A 26,161-nucleotide genomic window follows, 5' to 3' on the forward strand; every position below is an offset into this window, starting at 1 on the left:
ACAAGCTTCCTCTGTGGTCCTGCTTTGGACTCGGTTGCACCAGTGGCCAGGCGCACGGTGATAGTAGTCACTGTATTTTCGTGCCACCATGACGTCGGAAGGCTTTAAAAATGGTAATACGTGCTGTGCCGAAAGAAAAACTGCTTCACAGAAAGTTTGTGAACGTTGTTTAAGTAGCCTATAGTATTTTGAAGTACTACTAGCATATTAGTATTGTTAATAGGGGTGTGCGAATATTGAAATTTTTGAATATGAACCGAATACAAATAAGGCGAAAAACTGTCTTCGAATATAGAATATATGTGTAGTATTAAAAAACTGAAAAACGAGGTAACAATAGCTTTATTACCCTTTTAAAAATAATATTGCATTTTACAAGGCTGCTTCAGGTTAATGAGGCACTCATTATAGGTAATGCACTCACATAACATCAGGTAATGATATGTCCGGCTCAGGTAAAATGCTTGTTACAGATTATCGTGAAGGAAAATTAACTGCTTAACATGTTCAGAAAGTAAGCGCCCTCTATGCACTGTGGCAACATTGCAACATTGCTACTTTTCCTCCAAGTTTGACCAAGACAGTTTTGTTAACACTATAACAAATACTGATTGGTCTGCAATTAACTCCCTGCTCGATCCCGATCAAGCTCTTGTAAATTTTTTTTCTATCTTTCTACAGGCCTTTCACGCTAACACCACGACCGTCCGATGCACGAAACATTTTAAGTTTCCCGGTAACCCTTGGGTAACGAGAGGTTTACTCTAGTATGAGAAAAAAAAAAGAAAACCTATACAAAAAGACTAAAAAGACTTTTAATGTATGCTTAGCAGCACGCTATAAAAATTATTGTAACATTCTGAATAACTTGCTAAAGAAGTCTAAACGACAGTATTACGAAAATGAATTTCCTAAACAGAAGAACAATCCAAAAAAAACAATGGCAACTTCTTAATGCGTTCATGAACTTACCTAAGTCTGGTAATACTTCTGATAAAATAAACTACAATAATAAAACTCATACTGATTCTTCTAGCATAGCAAATAGTTTCAGTGACTGCATATACAATATATATACAGCAGTCGTCCTATGACTGCTTCTTATCCCTTTTATCGCTGCAATCATTCTTTTTTTTTCTCTTTCCCGTAACTGCGGATAAGGTATGCTCCATGCTATTAGCTCTAAAGAATTCTAGCCCTGGCTTAGATAATATTTCTGTATTTCAGCTAAAACTTGTTGCACCGCTTATTTGTGAAACACTTTGTATTATAATTAATAATATTTTTAAATGTGGTATTTTTCCCACTTCGCTTAAAAGGGCTAAGATTATTCCTGTACACAAGAAAGGTGATAAAACGGAGGTGTTTAACTAGCGTCCTATTTCTATTCTGTCGTCGATTAGTAAAGTGGTTGAGAAGGTATTTGTATGTGCCTAAATAATTACTACTTAAAAAAATTTATTTTGATGCAACCCTCTCAATTTGGTTTTCGCTCTGGCAGTTCGACTAACTTAGCTTTAATACCTCTGACCGACTACATTCGTCACTCGATTGATACGGGTAACTTCATTGGTTCGGTATTCTTGGACTTCACTAAAGCTTTTGATACAATTAATCATAACATACCTTTAACTAAGCTAGAAGCCCTGGGAATTACTGGTCCAGTACTAAAACTCCTAAAAAGTTACCTATATTATAGAGAACAAACTGTTTTTTTTTTTTTTTTTTTTTTTTTTTGAGGTGCTTATTCTGATACTAAAGTTATTAACCAAGGTGTGCCACAAGGCTCCATACTAGGTCCCTTATTATTCTCTATTTATATTAATGATTTACCCACTTGTCTTAAGTCGGCACATTGTGTATTATATGCAGACGATACTACTAGGTATCTCGTTGCGTAACAATTCTTTTACAACCTTAATCCTTAAACTAAACAATGAGCTTGACCATATTGCTGCTTGGTGTTCGTCCAATCAATTAATTATCAATCCTTCAAAAACTCAATTCATGATTTTTCGATCTAGCCAAAGAATACAACCTGGCTTACCTGAGATAACTCTAGATGGTCATCACATTCCCGTGTCCGACTGTATATCATTTTTGGGCATCAAATTAGATTCTAATTAAGTTTTCTCAACACATTGCCTTCATTAAACAAAAGTGTACCTTCAGTATTATTACCGACGCATTATTAGCATTATGCTTTGCCTTCATTCACAGTCACATTAATTATGGCATTGTTTCCTGGGGAAACACACATAACTGTCGTATCTCATCTATTCAGCACTTACAAAACCAAGCAATATACATTATCACTAACAGTGGGTTTTTCGCGAGTGCTACTCCTCTACTTCGTGAAAATGACATCTTTGTTGTACCGAACTTGTTCAAATATCATTTAATAATTATGTTTTATAAATTACTAAGCAGCTCTCACACCAATTCATTGATTCCAGGCACGTCATCAATAACAATAATACCAGGTTTGCACGTAACTAATTTTCTACTACCTGTGGATCATTCTAACTATGGAAAAATGGCATCATCATTCGCTGCTATAAAAGTGTGGAATGGTTCACCCGTTAGCAAAATCTTCATCCTTTCATACATTTAGTTATGCTCTTGAGCTGTTTTATTATTACACTATATTTGTCATTTGTGTGTACTGACAGTTTTTTATGCACTACAGACTTATATAAATACAATTTGTTTTCATTTATATTATTTTTCTATGTTGTATTTTCGCAATTGTGTTCGTTTGTTTTAGCTAGCTTGCTCTTCTCTAATACATCTCTACATTGTTATTATTAAACAAGGGTCCCATTGCAGTCTTTGACTTTGGGGCCTTCGTCTGTGTATTGTATCTTTCCAATGCATTGTACTTAAAGAATAATAAACTGAAACTGAATTTCTACCGGTAGAAAAGGCTCTTTCACTAGGAATTGAGGGGGCCGGGATGGCTAAGTACTTCTGGGCGAGTGCACTTAAAAGCGGGTACTTGAAGCGGCCAATGGACTGCCACCACTCACCAGGATTCTTGCCCCTTTCCCGAAGAGGCTTCTCTCTCAGAGGCAGATGCCAGATGTGCCTGGTTCACCACTGCATTGTGCAAAGCATTCCATACACTGGTTGCCGCCAGTGGCTGCCTGGAGCTCCCTTGTCACAAGGTCTCAGCCAGACCATCTGACCAGATGCCTGATGAACTGTGGCCTTAAACCGCTGATTCAAGAAACATGGCCAGGCTGGCCACTTCATAAAATTCGCACTCCGCAAAACAGGTCTTGATACATTTTGCAAGATCGTTAGCAAACCCTGAGTTGCCTTTGCAACCTTCGAGGCAATGCAGCATTCCAAAAATAATTGGAATTTGACATGACAAGGAAGGGTACTTTTCAGCACGTAAGATCACAGTTGCGTCAAATAAAGTTATCTATGCTCGTGTCCGAAGTGGTGAGCTCAAGTGTCATGGACTCTGAGTTCAAGGATCCTCGAGAGCATGAGGTACTGAATGTTACACCTTGTGTCAACATCCTACAGAACATAGAGTATGTCTTTGTTCAACTGCCTCTTCAGATTGTTCATTCTTTTCTGCACACTAGGGCTACGTTTGTAGTGTCCTACAATCACTTTCGCCTTCTTGCAGAGTCTGTTGATTGTCGGAGTGCATGACATCGCATCACTGTTTGCCATCTGCAGAGTGTGCGCAAATCAGGCTCGCTGGAGCCATGGCAGTCTCCTGGCAGCCACTCGGATATTGCGGCTGTTGTCCGTCATGATGTAATTCATGCAGTCGATTGTTATCTCCCAGTCGGTGCATAGCTGCTCTAATGATGCGGCTATGTTCACAGCCATGTGACTCTCCGACATATGTCACATGTTCAAAGTGAACTTTTTCATCTCGAACTTCACCTTAAGAAAATGACACGTGAGGCTTATAAAGCCCTCGTTGGCCTGTGACGTTCAGATATCGCTCGTAAAAGCGAGTGCTTGTCCCTTCTTCAAGTGCTTTTTGCAGCTCGTGTCATACCTTTGCTCTTTTTTCGTCGTACAGGTGCGAGACGAGCACACGCGACAGTTGGCAGACAGTAGCACGGTGCAGCTGCTTTCATCAATGCTTTGAACCTCTGGTTTTCTACAAAGCTGTAAGGGAGAAGATCTAAGGCGACCATTTCTGCCACTGTCTGGTCAAGTTCGTTTTCTTTCTTCTGAGACAATGGCTGCTGTCTCTGCTGTAGCATATCGTCCAGGGTCGCTTGATTCTTCAACGGCGCGTTTGCAGCGGCGTCTTTTTTGTACTATTTCATCAACAAAGGGTGCTGTTTCATGTGATTTTGAAGAGTAGTAGTTGTTCCCGTTGGCGTTTGAAGAACACGTTCGCACAATTTGCACCGAGCTGTTGACGGTGAGAATCTTGTGTAGTACTGGCAAAGAAGAGTTCTTCCGGCTTTCTTTTCTTGCTTGCTCCGTGGCTCGTCTTCTGCAGTTGATGCCATTCTTGGAGAACACGCTTGAGTGAGGGCTCTATCAGCACGGATATAGTTACAAATAGCGCAGTGGCGAATTCAGCGTGGTTTGCATTTGCCTCACAGAGCAGCAGCGCAGCACGTAATGAAGAGCCAGCGACCCCCTTAGAAAAGCGGGAACACAAGGTGGGAGTTGCCGATGGCGATGCAATGCTCTCCTCGTTCATATATTACCTGTTTAATTTCCAAACAGAAAAAAATTGTCCATGGTAACATTTTCTAGATGCATATTTTATTGCGTATACTTACAGAGCCCGAAAGTACATCATATATCGTTGTGAAAGAGCCCTGGAATAAAGCTTGTAAAAAATAAACCGAAACTGATCATGTCTCATGGATCTGAAGCAGATAGACTGAAACAGAGCATACAGATAATGAGCGGATCATGCGAAATTCTCAGTGAATAAACATGTTTTTAGGAGAATGCGGAGCAAAGATATAATTCGTTAATATTCTATATACGAAAATATTCGATTCATATTCAATATTTCGAATATTTGCACACCCCTAATTGTTAACGAAAAAGTATTGATTCCTTGCAGGAAATGGACTATGATTTCGAGCACAATTTTGCGCCTTTTTTTTTTTTTTTCTGTCTTCGTGAGCACATCTAGAAGGCAGAAAATGTGATGCAGAGGTGACATTCACTAAAAGAACACACTTGAGTCAGCAAGCACTCGGGCAGAAGCTTAATTGTAATGGACATGCTCGATTGGATTCAGACCATGTCATTGTGCTGGGAAGAATCAAGGTAAAAAATATGCGCTGCTAACTTTGTGTTCAGCAAGCGTAGCACTGTGGCTTTACCTGCTGTATTCTGAAATTTTCAATTTATTTAGGATGCATCGCCACACGCAAGTGACATGTGGAGCATTTTGTATGAGACAACTAGTGTACAAGCATCTTTGAGTCATGAAAATTGTTGTCCTTGAAGAGCATATCACACAACAGGCTATTTCAAGCGGCTATCCTGCCGTCACAAGTGCTGAGATCAACTTTGGCGAAGCAGACAGCCTGGGGGAGAAAAGAAGACCAAAGTAAAATGGCAGCATATATATCATGAGATCACGTCCACCAAAAGCAGTACAGTGCTCTTGCATTTACAGACAGCGGAGGCAACTTGTATCACGCAAGCCTCCAAACACAACCATCAAGTGATAACAGAAACTGCTTGCACAAAGTGAAGAAAAATGCCTATGACATCGAATACATGTGCACGTGATTCTCGGCCCCACACAACCCCTTCACTGTGATGTGGCCATCCAAAATTATTCCTTACCCCCATTTGAACACACAATAATTTGTTCGTCGAAGACTTAAACGAAATGTTGTTTCTGGCGATTTATTCTGGAACGTCCCGGTCAGGATAGACAAACCACCTGTGCGTGATGGCAGCCACCCACCATGGTTGCTCAGTGGCTATGGTGTTGGGCAGCTGAGAACGAGGTTGTGGGATCGAATCCCGGCCACGGCGGCCGCATTTCGATGGGGGCGAAATGCGAAAACACCCGTGTACTTATATTTAGGTGCACGTTAAAGAACCCCAGGTGGTCAAAATTTTCGGAGTCCTCCACTACGGCGTGCCTCATAATCAGAAAGTGGTTTTGGCACGTAAAACCCCATAATTAAAAAAGAAAAAGTGATGGCAGTTGGTTGTCACGATCTTTAACGTGACACGCATAGTCAAGATTTATGTAGCCGTGCGTACATACTCAATAAAAAAAAATAGAGCAGTGATCAAGACTTAGTTCACAGGGTAGGTGCACGCAACCGGCCAGAAGAAAGGCAAAATAACTTTGAGCAAAAGGTTATTCAAATCAGTATGTTGCCTGTTTTGTTTATCGAAAAGAAAATTAAGCTTTGGCATGCATATGTACGGTGGTTTCCTAATTTCCGAGCTCCGTTGTGGGAGAACACAGGGTAGGAATTTCACTTGTGAAGGCTAAACAGGTCAAGTGGAGAGAGTGTCTGTGTTGGTGGAGGGGGATGTTCACCTCCTGAAGTCATGGGTTTGCGGCACTTCAAATATTTCTATATCGGTTATTAATGAACTAATGGGAAAGAATCTTGTAGTAGAACACTCCTCAGAGGGAGCTTAACAACTTCCAGTGTGTAACCGAAATTTGCTATGTGGCCTGGTGACGGGCCCTTTAAGGGGAGAGTTGCATCTTTGACCAAATATTCAAAAAAAAAAATATATTTTTTTTTAAAGTGAAATCTCGAAAGAGTGTTCTTCTGGAGTTTTAGTTCAAATTCTAGCAACTCTTGTTCTACGGTAAGCAGAACAATAACGTTGGTCTTGTCGCATTCCTTGAATCATGGAGAAGCAAGTTTGGTCCAGCACCCAACAGCCCCCTTAACAAAGCTTTTGGGAGAAGATGAGTGCTTGTAACACTGTTTGACATTCAACAACTGTACGCGCAGATCAACTTGGAGAAGTACCTGGACAGCACGGTGTTCTCGGACGTGGAGTTCGTGGTACAGTCAGAGCGGTACTTGCTTACAAGGACCATCCGAGCGCACAAGCAGTTCCTGGCCATGAGAAATGACGTCTTTGGCACCATGTTCTTTGGCAGTCTGCCCGAAAAGGACAAGGTCTGCATCACTGACCTGCACCCAAGTGGATTCTACGGGCTGCTCAAGTCAGTGTGTTCTCATGTGTGTTGTGAAGTCAGTCAAAAGTGGAAATGCCACACAAGGCGATACACACAGACGCCACCATCTTACCTACTGTCCCTCCCTTTATTGCACCATCTGTGGTACACTAGGGTTCAGGTACTGAAGCAGCAAATAAAGAAATGACTGTTTCGTTCAAGAAAGACGCGACTATCAAGAAATGAGACTGCGCTAGGTGGTGTTCCATCTTGTTATGTTGGGTCGTCTCGTGCTGTTTAACAAGACAGCTAATAAGGAAACTATTATAAACCATGGGTGGTGCAGTAAGGGAAGGGACACTAGGCAAGATGGTGTCGTCTGTGCGTATTGCCTTGTTCATTTCTCATCTTCCCATGATGTCAGTTCATAATTCAATGTAGTCTCGGCTATAAGGAGGCTGTGACAAAAATTGCCAATTTTACGTAAGACATGCAGTTGAACTTTGTGGGGTCTCAAACCTGCTTTTGGGACAAAGGAGCGACAGCACAGTAGTGCAAGCAATCAAAAGGACATTTATTGCATCTGTCTTACACCAGTACGAGCTAGCCGAATTACTACCAATTGAACATGTTAATGGGCACAGATGAATCGAGGAAGTGCGACTCGCCACGGCAGGATATTGAGCGAATGGGTTTGCCCCCTAGTTGGAAACCAAGCCTAATCATTTGCATGTATGGTCGTGAATGGTGGCAAGTTTGAACATGGAGTTCGTCCATCCAAGTGCCTCGCTCTGAAGCCTCACGAGACGGTCCCGCAGAGCGTACGGACAGGCGACAAGCCAAAGAGGCGGCGGCTATTCCCTCTTGTGCCCGAGTAACCCTGCTGTTAGATGGCATTGTCTGCGCGATGCTCGCACTATTCTGTGACTACACCGATCACACGCAGCGCTTTGCTATGCAGAGGAGCCAGAATTCAGGAGATGTGAGAGCCATGCAGGGAAAACGTCAGGGGACGAGTGAGAGTTGGGCGACCCCACAACTTTGCTATAATGAACCCGGGCAGAACGAATTGTCAAATATTACAAAGTAAATCTAATATGTTTTGGGCAATTCAGTAGAATCTCGTTCATACATTCTGTAAAAAAAGCACTAAAAAAACATGTTGACTGGGAAAACGTACGATCTGGAGTCTGAAATTGACAGACTGCGAAGCATTGCAGCGCAAGATGCCGACGTGCGTTGTAGTTTTTCTAGCTTCGGCAAGTGAATAAGACATGGGACAGCCTGTGAGATTTGCTGGTACCGGAAGTACTGCACGCTCCTAATGGCACCATGCCACATGCACTGTGAAGCAGGTGAAGTTGGTTATCGCAATAAGGTTACCTGTGAATGCAGTTGAGAGTTTCACGTGCGATTGCTATGGAAACAGGAATGTTTGGACGGCAAGTCCTAGTTCTTCCTTGCAAAAGACAGCATGTGACTCCTGCCACACTCTTTCCAACACAGCTGGGCTGGCCAGTGCTTCTCCTAAGCTTTCTTTTATCCATGATTTGCTCAAGCTTCATCGTCAACCGGCAGTTCAAAATGAAATTGATTGGTTGTGCAACATCCGGGCTGTGCTGACATTTCAGACTCAGATTTATTGGTTCAAAAGAAAAGTGTTTACAACATCACAAATATACAGACGAGGGTCCAGAAGTGAAAGAACTGTAGTGGGACCCTCGGTTAATAATAACATTGATGGTGATATCTATAGACAGAAAATGAGCATTATTATCAAATAACATCAACAGATCAAATACATTATTATACACTTCATTTAAAATCAAACACAAAAAGCATGTTATAGAAGAAAGTCGGGGAAAAGCATGGATGAAACACAAGAAATGACATGTGAGAGAGAAGTCAATGATACACCGTGAGATCTTAGTGCAGTTATCGCAGGAAATGAGGCTTAAGGTAATTTTTAGATTTCAAGAGAAGTACAGGGTTTTATAGTCGATGGTAATTCATTCCAAAGAGAAACTGCAGTGAACACAGGTGTTCTTTTGCCATAATTGGTATGAACCACAAGTAACAGAAAATTGTTCGTCGCAAATCTGGTTATATTTTTATTCTGCAAAAGGTCAACTGCAATGAACGGAAACGTAAGGTTATTGTGAAGCAACTTGTGGAACAAGACGAGTATGCTAAACTGGAGCAAAATTGTTAGCAGGCTAAATATTGTGAGCGCGAAGTAACACAGAGGCATTGGATTGCATAGAGCTATAAGTGATAATGTTTGTGTATTGACTGATTTTCGATCTATTGAATTGATAAGTGACAAGCATACGTGTTGCTGCATGAAACAACGTCGTAATTAATGTGACTGAAAGCATAATACAACGCTAGCAGAGCCTCGCGAGAAAAAAAGAAGGGCAAGCTTTGATTAATGCACGGATACCGAATGCAGTCTTCTGCTTGAGATGTTGGAAGTGACAGCGAAATGTAAGGTTAGGGTCCAAGATGTATGCCAAAAAAAGTAACATTGTTGCAAATGGGAATTGAATGAATTCCAAGCTTTAGTTCAGGGATAAACGTTAAGGGCCTCTGAACACTTTTAAACAACATAAATTCAGTTTTTAGATAACTAAGAACTAAGTAATTGTTACGCCATTTCATAATGTTGCTCAATGCAATATTTAACTTTGAAGGAAGAGCAGCAATAGATTTATCAGATGAAGTTATGGTTGTGCCATCTGCGTATAAAACGCGAGGAACATAGTTGGAGGAATTAAGAGTATCCAGAAGATCAGTAATATTGTCACGTGGTCGTGACTTCAAAGAACACAGTAGCAATACTGTGAACGACAAAACTAACTTTTATTGGGCGAACCTGTGCCCACAAAACAGGCTACACTTAAGCACAACGATAGCGGCGAACACGGTCGGCGATCGTCGAAAATCTGATCAGCGGGTCAAGCGCGACGGCTTTTATAGAGCAGTCGTCGAATGTTCCAGACTAATCGTTCGGACCCGCGTGCCTTCCACAAAGTTCTACACCATTCGCGTCAGGTGATGAAATCAGATAACATAAGGTTCGGCGACAACAGACAACGGATAGAAGCATCGATAACTTTCCAGAAACGTCGGATACATGCAGGCACGTCCGTCGCTGTGCGATTACAGTTGTTAAGCGGCGAAACGTGGTCGCCCGATAACGATAAGTACACGTGTCAATACCCCCCTCTTAAGAAGCATCGACCCGATGCTGCAAACAAACGAAGTTAATAAGCAAAAGCATTCGTAGCAAAAAAAAAGAACAAAAATGACGAAGTTCGTCAGCGTCCATGAAAGGGTTTAAGGCGCACCACGTGGACCACTTCAGATCGTGCGCAGCGCCGCTGTGAATGCGAAATGCCGTCTGGCACGACCTCATAGTCCAGAGCGCCAATACGTCGGATGACCTTGTAGGGTCCGAAATAGCGTCGGAGTAGTTTCTCACTGAGTCCTCGGCGGCGTATCGGGGTCCAGACCCAAACACGGTCGCCAGGCTGGTACTCGACGAAGCGTCGTCGGAGGTTGTAGTGTCGGCTGTCGGTCCTTTGCTGGCTCTTGATTCGCAGGCGGGCGAGCTGTCGGGCTTCTTCGGCGCGCTGGAGATAGCTAGCGACGTCAACATTCTCTTCGTCAGTTACGAGCGGCAGCATGGCGTCGAGCGTTGTCGTCAGGTTCCTGCCGTAAACCAGCTTAAACGGCGTGATCTGTGTTGTTTCTTGCACCGCCGTGTTGTAAGCAAATGTTACGCACGGCAGGGCGGCATCCCAGGTCTTGTGTTCAAAATCAACGTACATTGCTAGCATGTCGGCGAGGGTCTTGTTCAGGCGCTCCGTGAGACCATTCGTCTGCAGATGGTAGGCAGTTGTCCTCCTGTGGCTTGTCTGGCTGTACTGCAGAATGGCTCGGTTGAGCTCTGCTGTAAAAGCCGTTCCTCTGTCGGTGATGAGGACTTCTGGGGCACCATGTCGCAGCAGGATGTTTTCGACGAAAAATTTCGCCACTTCGGCTGCGCTGCCTTTTGGTAGAGCTTTAGTTTCAGCAAAGCGGGTGAGATAGTCCGTCGCCACGACGATCCACTTATTCCCGGATGTTGACATCGGAAACGGCCCCAACAAATCCATTCCAATCTGCTGGAATGGTCGGCGAGGAGGTTCGATCGGCTGTAGTAATCCTGCTGGCCTTGTCGGTGGTGTCTTGCGTCGTTGACAATCTCGGCATGTCTTGACGTAACGGGCGACGTCGGCGGTCAGACGCGGCCAGTAATACCTTTCCTGTATTCTCGACAGCGTCCGGGAGAATCCGAGGTGCCCAGCGGTTGGATCGTCGTGTAGGGCGTGCAGTATCTCTGGACGCAGCGCTGACGGTACAACAAGAAGGTAGCTGGCGCGGACTGGTGAGAAGTTCTTCTTCACGAGTTGGTTGTTTTGAAGCGTGAACGAAGATAATCCACGCTTAAATGCCCTAGGGACAACGTCGGTGTGCCCTTCCAAATACTCGACGAGGCCTTTTAGCTCCGGGTCCCCTCGTTGTTGTTCGGCGAAGTCTTCCGCGCTTATTATGCCAAGGAAGGCGTCGTCATCCTCGTCATCTTGCGGCGGTGGGTCAATGGGGGCGCGTGATAGACAATCGGCATCTGAGTGTTTTCGTCCGGACTTGTAGGTTACAGTGATGTCTTATTCTTGTAGTCTGAGGCTCCACCGCGCCAGCCGTCCTGAAGGGTCCTTTAAGTTAGCTAGCCAACACAACGCGTGATGGTCGCTGACCACTTTGAATGGCCTGCCATAGAGGTAAGGGCGAAATTTCGCCGTAGCCCAAACGATGGCGAGGCATTCCTTTTCGGTTGTAGAATAATTGCCTTCCGCTTTTGACAACGACCGGCTAGCGTAAGCTATCACGTGTTCATGTCCTTCTTTTCTCTGAACTAGGACGGCACCGAGGCCTAGGCTACTGGCGTCAGTGTGTATTTCGGTATCGGCGTGCTCGTCGAAGTGCGCAAGTACGGGCGGCGACTGCATGCGTCGTTTGAGTTCTTGAAATGCGTCGGCCTGCGGCGTTTCCCACTTGAACTCGACGTCACATTTAGTTAGCTTTGTCAGTGGCTCAGCGATGCGTGAAAAGTCCTTGACAAAGCGCCTATAGTAGGCACACATGCCAAGGAATCTGCGCACTGCCTTCTTGTCGGTTGGCTGCGGGAACTTTGCGATGGCAGCTGTCTTCTGTGGGTCGGGGAGTACTCCTGATTTGCTGATCACGTGGCCTAGGAACAAAAGTTCATCCTAAGCGAAACGGCACTTTTCCGGCTACAGAGTGAGCCCTGATGACTTGATGGCTTCTAACACTGTCGCAAGCCGCCTAAGGTGATCATCGAAATTTCTGGCGAAGACAACGACGTCATCCAGGTAAACAAGGCACGTCTGCCACTTCAGTCCGGCTAACACCGTGTCCATGACGCGCTGAAACGTTGCAGGCGCCGAGCACAGTCCGAATGGCATGACCTTGAACTCGTAGAGGCCGTCTGGCGTGATGAAGGCAGTCTTTTCGCGATCTCTCTCGTCGACTTCTATTTGCCAGTAGCCAGACTTGAGGTCCATCGACGAGAAGTATTTAGCGTTGCAGAGCCGATCCAATGCGTCGTCTATCCGTGGAAGGGGGTACACATCCTTCTTCGTGATCTTGTTCAGTCGACGATAATCGACGCAGAAGCGTAGGGTTCCGTCCTTTTTCTTTACCAGGACTACAGGAGAGGCCCATGGGCTTTTCGATGGCTGGATGATGTCGTCGCGCAGCATTTCGTCGACTTGTTGCCTAATAGCTTCACGTTCTCGCGTCGAAACTCGGTAAGGGCTCTGGCGTAGTGGTCTAGCGCACTCTTCGGTTATTATGCGATGCTTTGCGACTGGTGTTTGTCGAATCCTCGATGACGTCGAAAAGCAGTCTTTGTATCGTCGAAGAAGACTTCTGAGCTGTTGCTGCTTAATCACGGGGAGACTTGGATTTATGTCGAAGTCTGGCTCGGGAACTACGGTCGTCGGGGTAGATGCAACAGAATCCGAGAGGACAAAGGCATCGCTGGTTTCCTGAATTTCCTCGATGTATGCGATCGTCGTGCCCTTGTTGATGTGCTTGAACTCCTGGCTGAAGTTTGTCAGCAACACTTTCGTGTTTCCTCCGTGCAGTCGAGCGATCCCTCTTGCGACGCAAATTTCACGGTCGAACAGCAAACGTTGGTCGCCTTCGATGACGCCTTCTACGTCAGCGGGTGTTTCAGTGCCGACGGAAATAATAATGCTGGAGCGCGGCGGGATGCTCACTTGATCTTCGAGCACACTCAAGGCGTGGTGACTACGAGGGCTCCCCGGCGGCATTGCTTTATCTTTCGACAGCGTTATTGACTTCGACTTCAGGTCGATGATTGCGCCGTGTTGGTCCAGGAAGTCCATACCGAGAATGACGTCTCGTGAACACTGTTGGAGGATAACGAAGGTGGCAGGATAAGTCCGGTCCTGAATGGTTATTCTTGCCGTGCAGATTCCAGTCGGCATGATGAGGTGTCCTCCAGCGGTCCGAATTTGAGGGCCTTCCCATGCGGTCTTAACTTTCTTCAACTGGGCGGCGATGTGTCCACTCAATACGGAGTAATCAGCCCCTGTGTCCACTAAGGCGGTAACTGCGTGGCCGTCCAGAAGCACCTCGAGGTCGGTGGTTCTTTGTCTGGCGTTGCAGTTAGGTCTTGGTGTCGGATCACGGCTGCGTCGCGTTGACCTGTGGCTGGTATGTGACATCGTCAGGTCGTCTTTCGTCGTCGTATTCTTTCTTTCCAGACTTCGTCGGGACGGCGCCGTGTCGTTATGTTGTCGAGGTAGTTTCCTCGGCGGCGGAGGGTCTTCGTCAGTTCGACGGACAGCAACCGCACCTCCATCGGTTGCTGCTTTTAGTTTTCCGAATATGGGCTCGCTGACCGGCCCCGGGCTGGGCCAGTGAATGGTCGGCGCTGCGGCGACAAGTAGCGGCCTGGTGATGGCAAACGCGACGGTCGTCGAGAGCTCCACTGAGTAGCCGCGAGGTAGTCAGCGATATCGCGAGGGCGTTCACCTTGCTGCGGGCGCGGAGCGTTGACGGCGAAACCTCGCAGTCCCATCTCCCGGTATGGACATCGTCGGTAGACGTGACCCGCTTCTCCGCAGTGGTAGCACAGCGGGCGGTGGTCAGGAGAGCGCCATACGTCTGTCTTCCTCGGGTAGCTGCGCTGGGCGACGGGTGGGCGTGCTGGCGGCGGGGGTGGTCGACGGAATTGCGGCGTTACAGGGCCCTGTCGCGGTCGCGGAGGAGGACCTTGACGGCGTGCGACGGCGGCGTAGGTCATCGCTTCTGGCTGGGGATGCGGTAATTGAGGTTGCACCTCCGGAACCCCAAGCGACCGCTGAACCTCATCTTTGACGATGTCAGCGATCGATGTCAGCACCTCCACCAGATGTCACGTGGTCGTGACTTCAAAGAACACAGTAGCAATACTGTGAACGACAAAACTAACTTTTATTGGGCGAACCTGTGCCCACAAAACAGGCTACACTTAAGGGGGGACACCCCACTTAAATTTTTATTTTTTATTTGTGGCCACAATTTGATAAAACTTCCATCACTTATGTATTTTGACATGCTGATTTCAAATATTCAATTGGTTTTCCCATGCAACAAGTACTTTTCAAAATATAAGCAATTCATGTTTTTTTGTATGGACTAATTTGGAGGCAAGTTCTCTCTACAATGCTGGCTGTTAATGAAGGAGACTGGCACATCAAAATGATGTTCAATGATCAGAGGTTGCAGTGCTACAAGAATGAATGTTCTAAACTGATTTATGCCGAAGTTACAGCATGTCAAACTTTTGTAAGCAGAAGGCATTAGTGAAGCCCTGGAGAAATTATTACTTTTTCAAAATTTCTGTAATGATGTTTGTTCACATTTTAGGCCTACTGCACTCCCAATTTGTCCACCTTTCTGATGAAAAAAGAATTATTGCAATAAGATGAGTAGAACCAGAGATATCGTCACTCCAAAACTACACTACCATCAAAAATGTCGTTTTGAGAAAACGAGAAAAAAGGAATACATTCACTTTTAATCAAAAGTGCAGAAATAATTTTGCATTACTTTGCAGTGAAAGTGGCTAAAAGCCACCAGGAATGTAGTCGCTCTGACCACGGCCACCCAAATGCGGCAAAAACATCGTTTAGCGCCGTTCGCCGATTCCCGGTGTCTTGCATCGCGCGCGCGGCGAGGTTGTTCACGAGGGTCGAGCTCCATGCCGACGCGATATCGCCGCAACACGCGCACGTGATAACGATCTTTATGGCGAGGCCAGATTACCGTTCGCTTTTGCCTACTGCGACCGAAAAAGAACTCGAAGTTTTTTTTGAGCATTCATCTCCCTCTGCAACAAATCCGCACGCTGCAACATTGCAGTGTCACGCCGAACGCGGCCGCTGTCCGTAACGATTTCACTCATTTGTGAGCTGGCTAGGCCTACTTCGGCATCGTCCGCGGTTTCGGCATCATTTGCGGTTGGCGGCGAGCTACTCTCGATGCTTTCAGAAGGAATGGAGCGCTTTTGAAAGTTATAAGCTGATCGCTTCTTCTTTTTGCCGAACTTGTGCCTTGTGGCAAACTTTCCCGGTGGATCGGACATCGTTGGGCATGGTGCCAACAAACCTATGAGACGCGCAGTCGCGTCGCCTGCGGAGTGGAGCAGACGATGGGAACCTCGCGCAGCCAACCACAGCGCGCGTTTTTGGTCACGTGCGCTAGTCAACGAATCGGATCGCGCGTTCGGGCTTTTTTTCTCCCCGGATTTCAACGTCACTGGCGTACCGACGGAGTCACTTTTGGCGGGAAATTAAAGAAGGAAGGCTCCTCTTTCCAACAAGACCAAGATGGCTGCGATCGCGCGCGTAGAAAAAGAGCTACGTGCCGCGCTAAAAAGGGCTGTTTTTGCGCGGAATTCAGCTCACAGTGATGTTATAAATTGATATTGCGGACGAAATACTCTTCCCCGAGATTCGAAACTTGGTGAATTAAAGGAATATTAGCTGTAGATATCGTAAATTTCGTTTTCAAAAAATCGATTTTTTCGCAATTTTTTCGCCGCAAAGAGCCGTGTCCCCCCTTAAGCACAACGATAGCGGCGAACACGGTCGGCGATCGTCGAAAATCTGATCAGCGGGTCAAGCGCGACGGCTTTTATAGAGCAGTCGTCGAATGTTCCAGACTAATCGTTCAGACCCGCGTGCCTTCCACAAAGTTCTACACCATTCGCGTCAGGTGATGAAATCAGATAACATAAGGTTCGGCGACAACAGACAACGGATAGAAGCATCGATAACTTTCCAGAAACGTCGGATACATGCAGGCACGTCCGTCGCTGTGCGATTACAGTTGTTAAGCGGCGAAACGTGGTCGCCCGATAACGATAAGTACACGTGTCAATATATAGAAGCAAAAGCAAAGGACCTAGAACTGATTCTTGTGTTACACCCTGGTTAATACATTTTGTTGCAGAGAAAGTACTTGCTACATGCACTGCGTATGGCTGGTCAAGCAAGTAATGTTTTAATAGTGTTAGTGCAGGACCGGTTATACCATAAGATTCAAGTTTATTAAACAGGACTTGATGGTTAACTGTGTCATAAGCTTTACTGAATTCTAAATAAACAGATCTAAGTTTCCCGAATCTATACACTTTTTTTATGCAGTCAGTTAGAGACAGCACAGCTAGATTAGTGGAACTTCCTGGGCGGTAACCAAATTGCGTTTTTTTTTTTTAGCAACTTAATTCTTGTTAAGTAGTCATTAAGATGTTTAAGAAATAATTTTTTAATGAGTTTACCGAGGCAGGAAAGAATTGCAATTGGTCGGTACTGTATTTACATGAGTGTAAGTTGACCCCCCCCATATCGCGTGTGACAGGGGAAAAAGAAGAGCATACCCAAGGGTGTATTCCAAAACAAAAATTTATTAGTAGCTGACATGGTCACTGGACTACTCGTCCTCACTAGTGCTGCCATCGTCATTGCTGCTACAGTCCTACAGCGCGTCGTCGTTCAGCGAAATTTCACATTTGGTAAACGACCGCACCACGACACCTTGTGGAACAGCAGCCCACGCTGAATGGTCCCAACCACACGCAGCCATCAGGGAGGCTCTTTTGGCAGGTTCGGTTGGCATAAGTTTGTGGTGTTCTGCTGCCAGGCACTCGTTGTACTCACGGCGGAGCTGGTCCTTAAAAGGTGAAGATGCAGGCTTGTTTCCTGACCATGTCGCACTTCACTGGCAGGGACCGATCACGCACTTCAGCGACATACGCCGTGAGCTTGGCCTACAGCTCAGGAAAGCGCCCAGACTTCGGCACATGGGAAGTTCCTCACTTGCCGTCACAGGTGAAAATTTCGCTTCGCTGCAGTCGCCACTCTCGCACCACCTGTTCAGAAACATTGACCTTGCGGCCTGCTGCACAGTGATTTGTTTCTTTGGCGTAAAGGATGGCCGCCCTCTTGAACGCTGCTGTGAACGAGCGCCGAATGTTTAGTGGGCCTGGAGCACTCGTGACAACTGAGGAAGCATGGAAGTAACATGTAGCCGGCAGTCGAGCCGAACGCGTCAAACTAAGAGCTACAGGGAAATAGAAACACGTGAGCGGTGTCTGCTCATCCACGAACTATCGATACTCCCTATGTACTCCCTGCAAGCGCTGCCGTTCTGGGGGTGCCGCCGCAAATAGATCAGCGACTCTTCCATCAACTATCGACACCCCCCGTGAGTGTTGTGTGCACTGTAAAACTCTGAAAAATGTTGAAAAACCCTTCCAAAAATCGAACAAATGCGCAGGATAGCGAAAACTATGGGTAGGGCCATAGAGTAAACATAAAATTGTAGTTGTAGCTCCCCTGATATCTCGTTGGTTTCACTTTTTTTGCCTGTGCTATGTTTTGGTTTCGATTGTAAGTCGACCCCCCCACTTCAGATATTCAAATTTTAAAAATATAGGTCGGCTTACAATCGTGTAAATACCATAATTATTAACTGTTTCTTTGTCGCCTTTTTTAAAAATGAAGGGAACGCACCTTGTTTAAACATAAAGTTGATAATATTACAGAGCGGGCCGGAAATTAAATGCGCAACCAGTTTTAAATGCCTGCCACAAATTTTATTTAAGCCATGCCCTGTATATTTAAGATTAGCAATCATGTAACACACCTCATTTGGTGTAGCTCGTAAGAAGAAGAATGATTGTGTCGTACGGCTCAAAGTATTATACAACTGCACATGTAGGTCGTTATTAGTGTAAACGGAAGAAAAGCAGTCTGGCAAAGCATTAGCCATTTTCTTGGGCTCGGAAAGAGTGAGGCAATTTATTTTGGTTATAAAGGCGTCAACAGGTGACTTCTTAAGAGTTCTGTAACTGCCACTGCTTTTTGGGTTTATTCTTATTCTGCTCAAGTTTGTTTTTGTAATACCTTGTTTTCGCCTGTTTAAGTAAAATGTTCAGTAATTTACAGTACCTGCTAATTGTCTAGCCAGTCCAGCATTAACTCTTTGAGAGTCGATTTTTTTTGCCATATGCGACTGCCCAGGGTCGATTTTCTTATTGCAGATTCCAATTCTTCTTGGGGATTTATTTCGGAAAAAAATTACCGTAATTTTTCTAGGGTGACCGTAAAGTGAGAAAAAAAAATATTTTGCATTGCTATATATGCACTCTTTCTTCATTCATGAATAACGACAATAAAAAAGGAAATAAACTTATCAGAATTAAAAATGCGATGAATTTTTATGCACATAGTTGAAGGCTTTGAAAATCCACACACGAGAATATTTCGCAAGCCTCAAATGTTCCTGCTCTTGCACTAATACATACGTCCATAGCATAATCGAACTGCGTAGGTGCGCGCACTCAAGAAAACTGTTTGGTAGTGTGCCCCTCAAAAAAAGCAACACGTGTGACAAACTTCCGCTAATTTTCTTTTTATCGCCAACCAGCTAGGGCAATTAGTTTTCGCGAGTCTTAAAAAAAAGAAAGGAAACTGCAACGCATGCACGGCAGCATCCTTCCTATGCGCACCCCTGTGAGCACTAAACGAGCGAAAAACAAGCGGTCGCCCTTTGAGTGATTTGGAACGAGATAGCCATCAGTTTCGCAAGCGCAAAAAGCCGAAACCGCCCGCGAAACAAAATCCAAACGGCCGCCCACCCGCGCACATGCCAATGCGTGAGCGGTAGTATATAGACGCGCGGGAGCAAACTAGCGCTAAAAGAAACCATGCAATGAAAACCAAGAGAGGGAGGCACGCGAAAGAAATTCCCAGTATCCCCACATAGTGGCAGCACACAGAAAAGAAAAAGTTAGGAAATTGGCGCGCTTTTTAAACGTACAGACGGGGCCGTAAATATACAGCATCGACCATTTTTGGACTTGTTCACGGCGTTGTATATTTACGTCATTGACCGTCAAAGGGTTAAGAGGAAAAAACAAAATCAGGAAAGAAACAATTCATGATAACTCAGAGAGAAGCTCATTACTTTTCGAAGCAAGATTGGGATGCCTTATTAGAACACGCACCTGTAAAGCGAGATATAAGAAAGAAGAAGTATGTGCGTGGCTGCGGTAAAGCTATGGATGGAGTATGTTTTATTAGAATGTGAGGACGTCTAAACATGTCCGCAATAGAGATTAGTAAGAGGCAGTTGGAAGTTTGGTGGAAGAAAAGTAGGGAAATGACAAAAAACGGAGACGTACAAAAGCAATAGTTCACAATAGGGGATCAGAAAATTTGGTTGTGGGAGTTCATAGTGTTGTTTCTTTTTCTTTTTCTTTCCTTCTTTAACCTAGGTAGGACATTAGGCAATATAATAGCAAGAGCTTGGTGGCGCAACCCACCGTCCCGTTCCAAAGGGGATGCTCATAACATCCATCCATCCATCGTGGCCCATGCAAGAGGCCGTGGTCCCACCACAAAGCTCTCCTTTGTGCATAGCATTCGCAGCGAGGGTTTCCCGGTAAACATTATGGTTACATACGCTCCAATCGCCAGGAAGCGTGAGAAGCAGTCAGCCGAGTTCACCCGCGGTTGCAAAGCCACCATGTGTTTATTTCACTTAAAGGGGACCACTCAAAAATGGACAGCGCATACATCGAGCGAAGATACTGCATAGGGAGAGCAGGCCAGGCCTCTGCTACGGCCCCTACTGCTCCCCTGGAAAAATCAGTGATTTTTTTTTTTAAGGTAGAGCGCCATAAGGGGCAGGCAAGGTTTAATCCGGCCTGACTGACTCAGTGCCGCGGGCACGAGGAAGTCTGTCCGGTGTACCTTCAGAAACAATCGATCACCGAATGGTGCGTCCGTGCCCACTGCCTCACTGTGCGGCCAGCCCGCACCGGAGCGTAAACAAATTCGACCCCACTCCGCAATGCTGGCATACCTAGGGGATAAACACATACAACATGCGTTAAGAAACTTCCTCCGTAATACCTAGGCAGAGTCACATATTCAAGGGGCGAAAGCCCCCAGATTTTCTCTCTCGCACCCGCTCATACTCGCGCCTGTGCACAAATGGCTGGTTGTAACTCGAGATTCGAACGTTTGCACTCATGAGATTTTGCCGATTTTGTGCCTGTGCATGTAGAACAAGAAAGTAGTACGCACTAACCATTTGGTGGGCACTGAGCGACTATGGCTTAAGCGGTCAGCCAATACATGGGCTTCAATGGGGGCTGGGTGTGGGAATCTTCGCGGCTGCATTTAAAATGCAATTACACATTAACACCTTCCTGTCAACGGGAAAATAAGCAGTTTTCGGGTGGTCTAGTAAAGAATTTTTTTGCTGCTACACCAAATGCTTGATAATAAAATGTATAGTGTCAATTTGTAGAAGGAATATGCTTTCTAATGGTATTATTTGCTAGCAAACATTTATGAACAATTCTTTGAAAAAATTACTTAATAAGAAAATTTGTAACAAAAACAAGGAAACTCTGTAAGAACATTGATGATGCTTTGCACCAAGACAACAAAAAAATTTCAAAATATACATTTTGAAGAAAAAGGCTGTATTCAATATTCCTGAAAATATGAACTTTCTATCTGTACAAGTTATTTTTGTACAAAGGAAAATGTTAGCCCTAGTGGCTATCGTGCCACCGCACAAAGCACTTGCGTGATGTGGTGAAGCACAAATTTGCAAAGCATGTCTCGCAGAAAACGTTCGTTTTTTTTTGTTCAACTTTCCGTTCTTGATAGCACAATTTGCAGTTCCTATATCTTTGTAGCTTCTGGGGCTTGTGCTGTTGATCCCTAGGGGCACTTGTAGCAGGAACAGCAGGAGGAGCCTTGGGTGTCTGGATGTTGCTTATCAGGTCCTAGGAGCTGCTCCACCAGTTCTAGCCTGAACGCGAACTGACCGAAGCGCGAACCCCTTGACAATTCAGGCACTTCGGGGTGCTGTCGGCGGTGCTCATCAAATAGGATAAAGCTGTTTGCAACAGCAATATCTATACAGTAGAAAAACAGTGTTTTCCACCAGCGCATGCACTTCATCAGAACATTGTATGTCCAATTAGCTGGTCTGATTTATCGATGCCAAGCATGCCCACATTGTACTTATCAATCAGTATCGGCTTTTTCACAGATACTTCTTCCCATTTATTGTTCACTTTCCTTCTTCGCTTCGCAAGTACGAATTTGTTGGCTGTGTGGGCTGTCGACATGTGAACAACATGCTTGTCCTTCCATTGTAAGTATAGAACGTCCTGGTCCCGTAGCCACCGACCATCTCCTCTCTTTGCTTTTTTTTCCCATTGTGTGTCCTTCAGCTCGGTTGGAAAGCCCCGACGATCCTTGCGCGTTGTGCCACAATCAAGTGTCTTGCGCTCCAACAAGTGTACAAGCAAGGATGTCGACATGTAAAAGTTGTCCAAATAAATTATGTAGCCTTGATCCAGGTAGTCCTCTGCCAGCAACATCTCAACATCGAATGCCAGCCCATTTGCGTTGGGTGCTTCGTGCTTTCCCGTGTATACACTGAACAGTGTAACCAGGTTTGGAGTCTGCCAAAACCCACAATTTATATCCCCATTTGATAACTTTGTCCCCCATGTACTGTCTAATTCCAGATCTGCCTTTGAGGCTCCGATCAGGTCGAAAAAATTGAGCGGATGAGGCGTTGATGTGCTTCAGCAGCGGAGCTACGCGATGCAGCTTGCCATGGGATGCGGCAGTTGTCTTCTCAGGGTCGGACACACTGAGAAATGCAACCAACGCTTTGAATCAATTCGTTGGCGTTACCGAAGGCGGAAGAAGGCCAGAAAATAATTTCCGCGTGTTCCAGTAGCAGTGCAAGTGCGGCACTCAACGATACCTATGTAAATGAGAAGTCCGATAAACTTCATCTCATCGGAAGTCACTTCTTTCCATGATCCGTCTCTCTCACTGTATGACTGCTTCTCCAAACTATGCATCCATGCATGTTTATTAGTCATGTTGCATATCTCTGTGATTATTTCTCCCGTGAAGAACAGTGCGAAGAAGTCAATGGCTCTTACGAAGTGCCGCGCGGCACTGCGAAGCGCAATGCCGAAGTCAACTCCCGGCCGTCTTCTCGCGCAGAACTTCCCTCTTTGTGCCACCACCGACAAGTGGTCCTGCCAAATGACGGTGACACCCTGCAGATAAGAACTGCGACCTTTAGAATGCACCGGATGTCTTTAGATCTGATCACGGCCACGATGAAATGGTTCGGAGTAGAAAACGGAACTTACCGACAGATATGTCAATATTCTGGGGCTACTTGACGCACTTCCACCGTCCTTGCTGAAGTCGGATGAGTCAGTCATCTCCCGAGTCGCTGCTGCTACCACCATCTCAAAATTCTGATGCAGACTCATCAGAATCCGTTGAAACTCGCCGTTTCCGAGGACCAGCTGCGCGCGACGTCGACGCCATGTCGGAAACTATGAGCACTCGTCAAGCGCGATTAAAAGGCGCTTTAAATAACCCTCCCGTGGTGAAAAAAGGAAACACGAAAGCGAAACTTGAATAAAGGTTGTTTTTTTATGCACTGGATGGCGCTAGCTGTCCATAAGCGCTCTGAATGGGATAAAATTTACGTTGAAGCCATCGACAGCATATTGTCGATCTGTTAAGGTGCGGACAGGAAAGGACAGGAAAGTGTTAAGCGGGTACGTATTAACGAGGTTTGACTGTAGTTTCAATGCAAAAATATTTCAGTACTAAGAACTTTAGAGTACCGATCAATATTCAATTTCCCTGTGATGTTAGCAACGCCTTAGTACTATGAACTAATATTCCGCAATCTGGGGATTCTTAGATTTCCGCATATCCTTCACTGCAGCCCAAACAGTAGGCTAGCAAACGACAAGGCACAGAGAGCATACATCGCGGCGCATGGGTTCGGAAAACCTGAGACGGCGCCCACGAAAAAAGGAATGCGGGTGAGCGGAGCCGATGACACATCAGGTTTTGCGAGGGCATACTGGTCCCAGAAAAGTGTCGCCTAGCAATGGAGGCATGTCCCGCCCTTCTTTCTGCACACGTCTCTTTCTTTCACATTCATTTCTGCAGCCGTACTAGCTACGCGCCCGGTGAAATGTAACATTCATACACACGGGGATGCCATGCAGTCGCACTTTGCACTTTCCAGACGGTGTTGTTTATGCATGCTTGCCCTTTTACATAGTTGAGGTGTCTGTCTGAGTGAGACAGTTGCGGTGTCCACGGCAAGAAATGTGAACAACCAATAAAAAGCAAGAGGCATTGCGCTTTGGAGGCGATGTGGAGCTACCTTTTTGTCGATAGTGTTCTCAGTGTCAGCGTCCGTTTTGCACACATCACTTTTATTATTATGGTGCTTCGGGGATGCATGGTGGCAGAATCTATGGAAAATAGCAACAGCGTATGCAGAGAGCCAACAGTGATGTTTTCATAGATAGCTCATATGGTGACACCTTATGAGCTTATGGGCTGACAGGCGGAATGGTTAATTTTGGGACTTTCACTATAACAATCTTTCAGAATAACGAACAATTCACCCCGGTCCCCTGAAGTTTGTTATATCCCGATTTCACTTTAATGTATGTAAGCACTGTACTGTGTGCTTTACGTGAGAGCATATGAGCATTTGGCTAGACATAAGCAACTATCATTGCAAAAATGCTTCCAGGTTATGTTAAAAAAAACTTCCCTTGTGCAGCCATTGAACTCGTTGAGCACAGGAATGTACAATACAGTCAGTGATCGATTATTTGGGCACCGATAATTCTAACATGCTTAATTATTTAGACGGTCCTGTGGCACCGCCACTAGCCCTGTAGACTTGATGCATAGAGATGACGGAAATTTTAGACACTGTAGAGAGCATTGTGTGATAATTTGGACTCCGACTCTACATGACCGTATGCTGATACAGTGAGCTGTCGTTAAGACGAACTTGGTTAAGCCGAATTCTCGAATGTAACGAACAGCATGAGAACGTTTGTTTAGTTTTCCATAGACTCTATGAAAAAAAAAAATGCTTAAGACAAACTGCCTCAGACGTACTCTTCGGGTAAGGTGAACGTTCGGAGTGATTGCCACCACTACCGATCCTGGAGGCTAGAGTGCATTGATGTGCCGCACCCAGAGACGTGCGCATCAAGGCACCCTACTGGTCGCCTGCCACGCACATCACCCATGGACAGCAGCAAAAAGAGGAGGAAGTAAAAAGAGACAGTGATGTTTCACTTGCTGAACACAAGGGACGCGCAAGCACATGGGTGCTATAGCGCACAAGAAGCTATCGGCCCTCTGTGTGCCTAGACGCCTACACTGTCCACATCACAGATTGTATTCAAGACAAGGCTTGCGCAGCAGCCGCCGGAGTAGAACGCCCCCTTGTAAACATTTGTTTACTAACTACTTCACTAGCGTGGTGTCTGTGCACAGGCTAGCATAAACACATCACACTCGATGACCGCCGACGCTCGCTGTAAAAACATTGTCGTGAGGAATCGTGGCAGCAACAGTGAGAACACAGCGCATGCAAAGCTACGAACCATCGGCCCACATAGACTGTGGCCCCAAAGCAGATCGCCTTCAAGATAAAGGCCGTGTGATCACGCGCAGCCGACTCTTCCTCATGCCCTGCGTGGGGTGCCACGCGGTGACGGAAGAGGGCATGCTTCCTTGCGCACGTGAGATTGAACTGCCATTGTCGGTTCCCGTCACACGCTTTCACTAACATGCACCGTGTACAGTGCACAAGGACAATGTTATCACGAGACGAAGCCGGTATGTCCATATTGTAAACAAAACCTGTAGAAGCTGCTAGAGGAGGTGAACCCAGCACGTCTATGCCCACTTTCCTCCTCCGCAACGCTTAGCCTCATCTCTCCTTTTCTATTAAGTTTTCTATTAAGTTCAGCTAAATAAATGCTTTTTATGTCATTTTCCCCCTTTGTAATTCTACTTCATTTACCATTTTGAAGTAAGGTTGTGACCGGCACTCCATGAAACCTAAACTAGTGAAGCCTAGTCGGTCTAGTAGTCGTCAATGAGAATTCAGTGCATGCATTGATTGTACTTTCGTCTATCTATAGTGACAGCGTGACTATACAAGATATGGGCCGTGATTTTGTAATGATGCTTTCTGCGCAATTCTATGCCTTGTTTATCATCCACTGTTCATGGCCAGCTGCTACTGTTAACACTTGTGCAGCATTGCTCTGACCACTGACTATGCATGAAAAGCGTGAAAAGGAATAGCATAAAAGGCATTGCTAGAAAATCCCAGCCATGGAATGTCTAAGCCAAGGACAAGTGTGTGCTCGCTGTAATACACATTGACAAACTTGGGCTGTATTTTTGGACAGTCACTTTTGAATGATCTTTCGTTTGTGCGATAAAGTATTTCGCATGACTAGCACCGGGCACGTCCACCGGTGGCAGTGTTTCCACACTG

General features: G+C 45.6%; 1 protein-coding gene across 2 annotated transcripts in view; it reads left to right on the plus strand.

The window, feature by feature from the left end:
- The window catches only part of LOC126523678 (BTB/POZ domain-containing protein 6-like), a 53,395-nt gene that overhangs the window by 22,985 nt on the left and 4,249 nt on the right, over positions 1–26,161 (plus strand). For both annotated transcript variants that reach the window (XM_055066838.2, XM_050172283.3), the window contains one exon: positions 6,948–7,165. In XM_055066838.2, coding sequence (XP_054922813.1) covers positions 6,948–7,165 — 218 coding nt within the window. The remainder of the gene's footprint in view (positions 1–6,947; positions 7,166–26,161) is intronic.

The sequence above is a fragment of the Dermacentor andersoni genome, chromosome 6, assembly GCF_023375885.2.
Source record: "Dermacentor andersoni chromosome 6, qqDerAnde1_hic_scaffold, whole genome shotgun sequence".
Classification (NCBI taxonomy): domain Eukaryota; kingdom Metazoa; phylum Arthropoda; class Arachnida; order Ixodida; family Ixodidae; genus Dermacentor; species Dermacentor andersoni.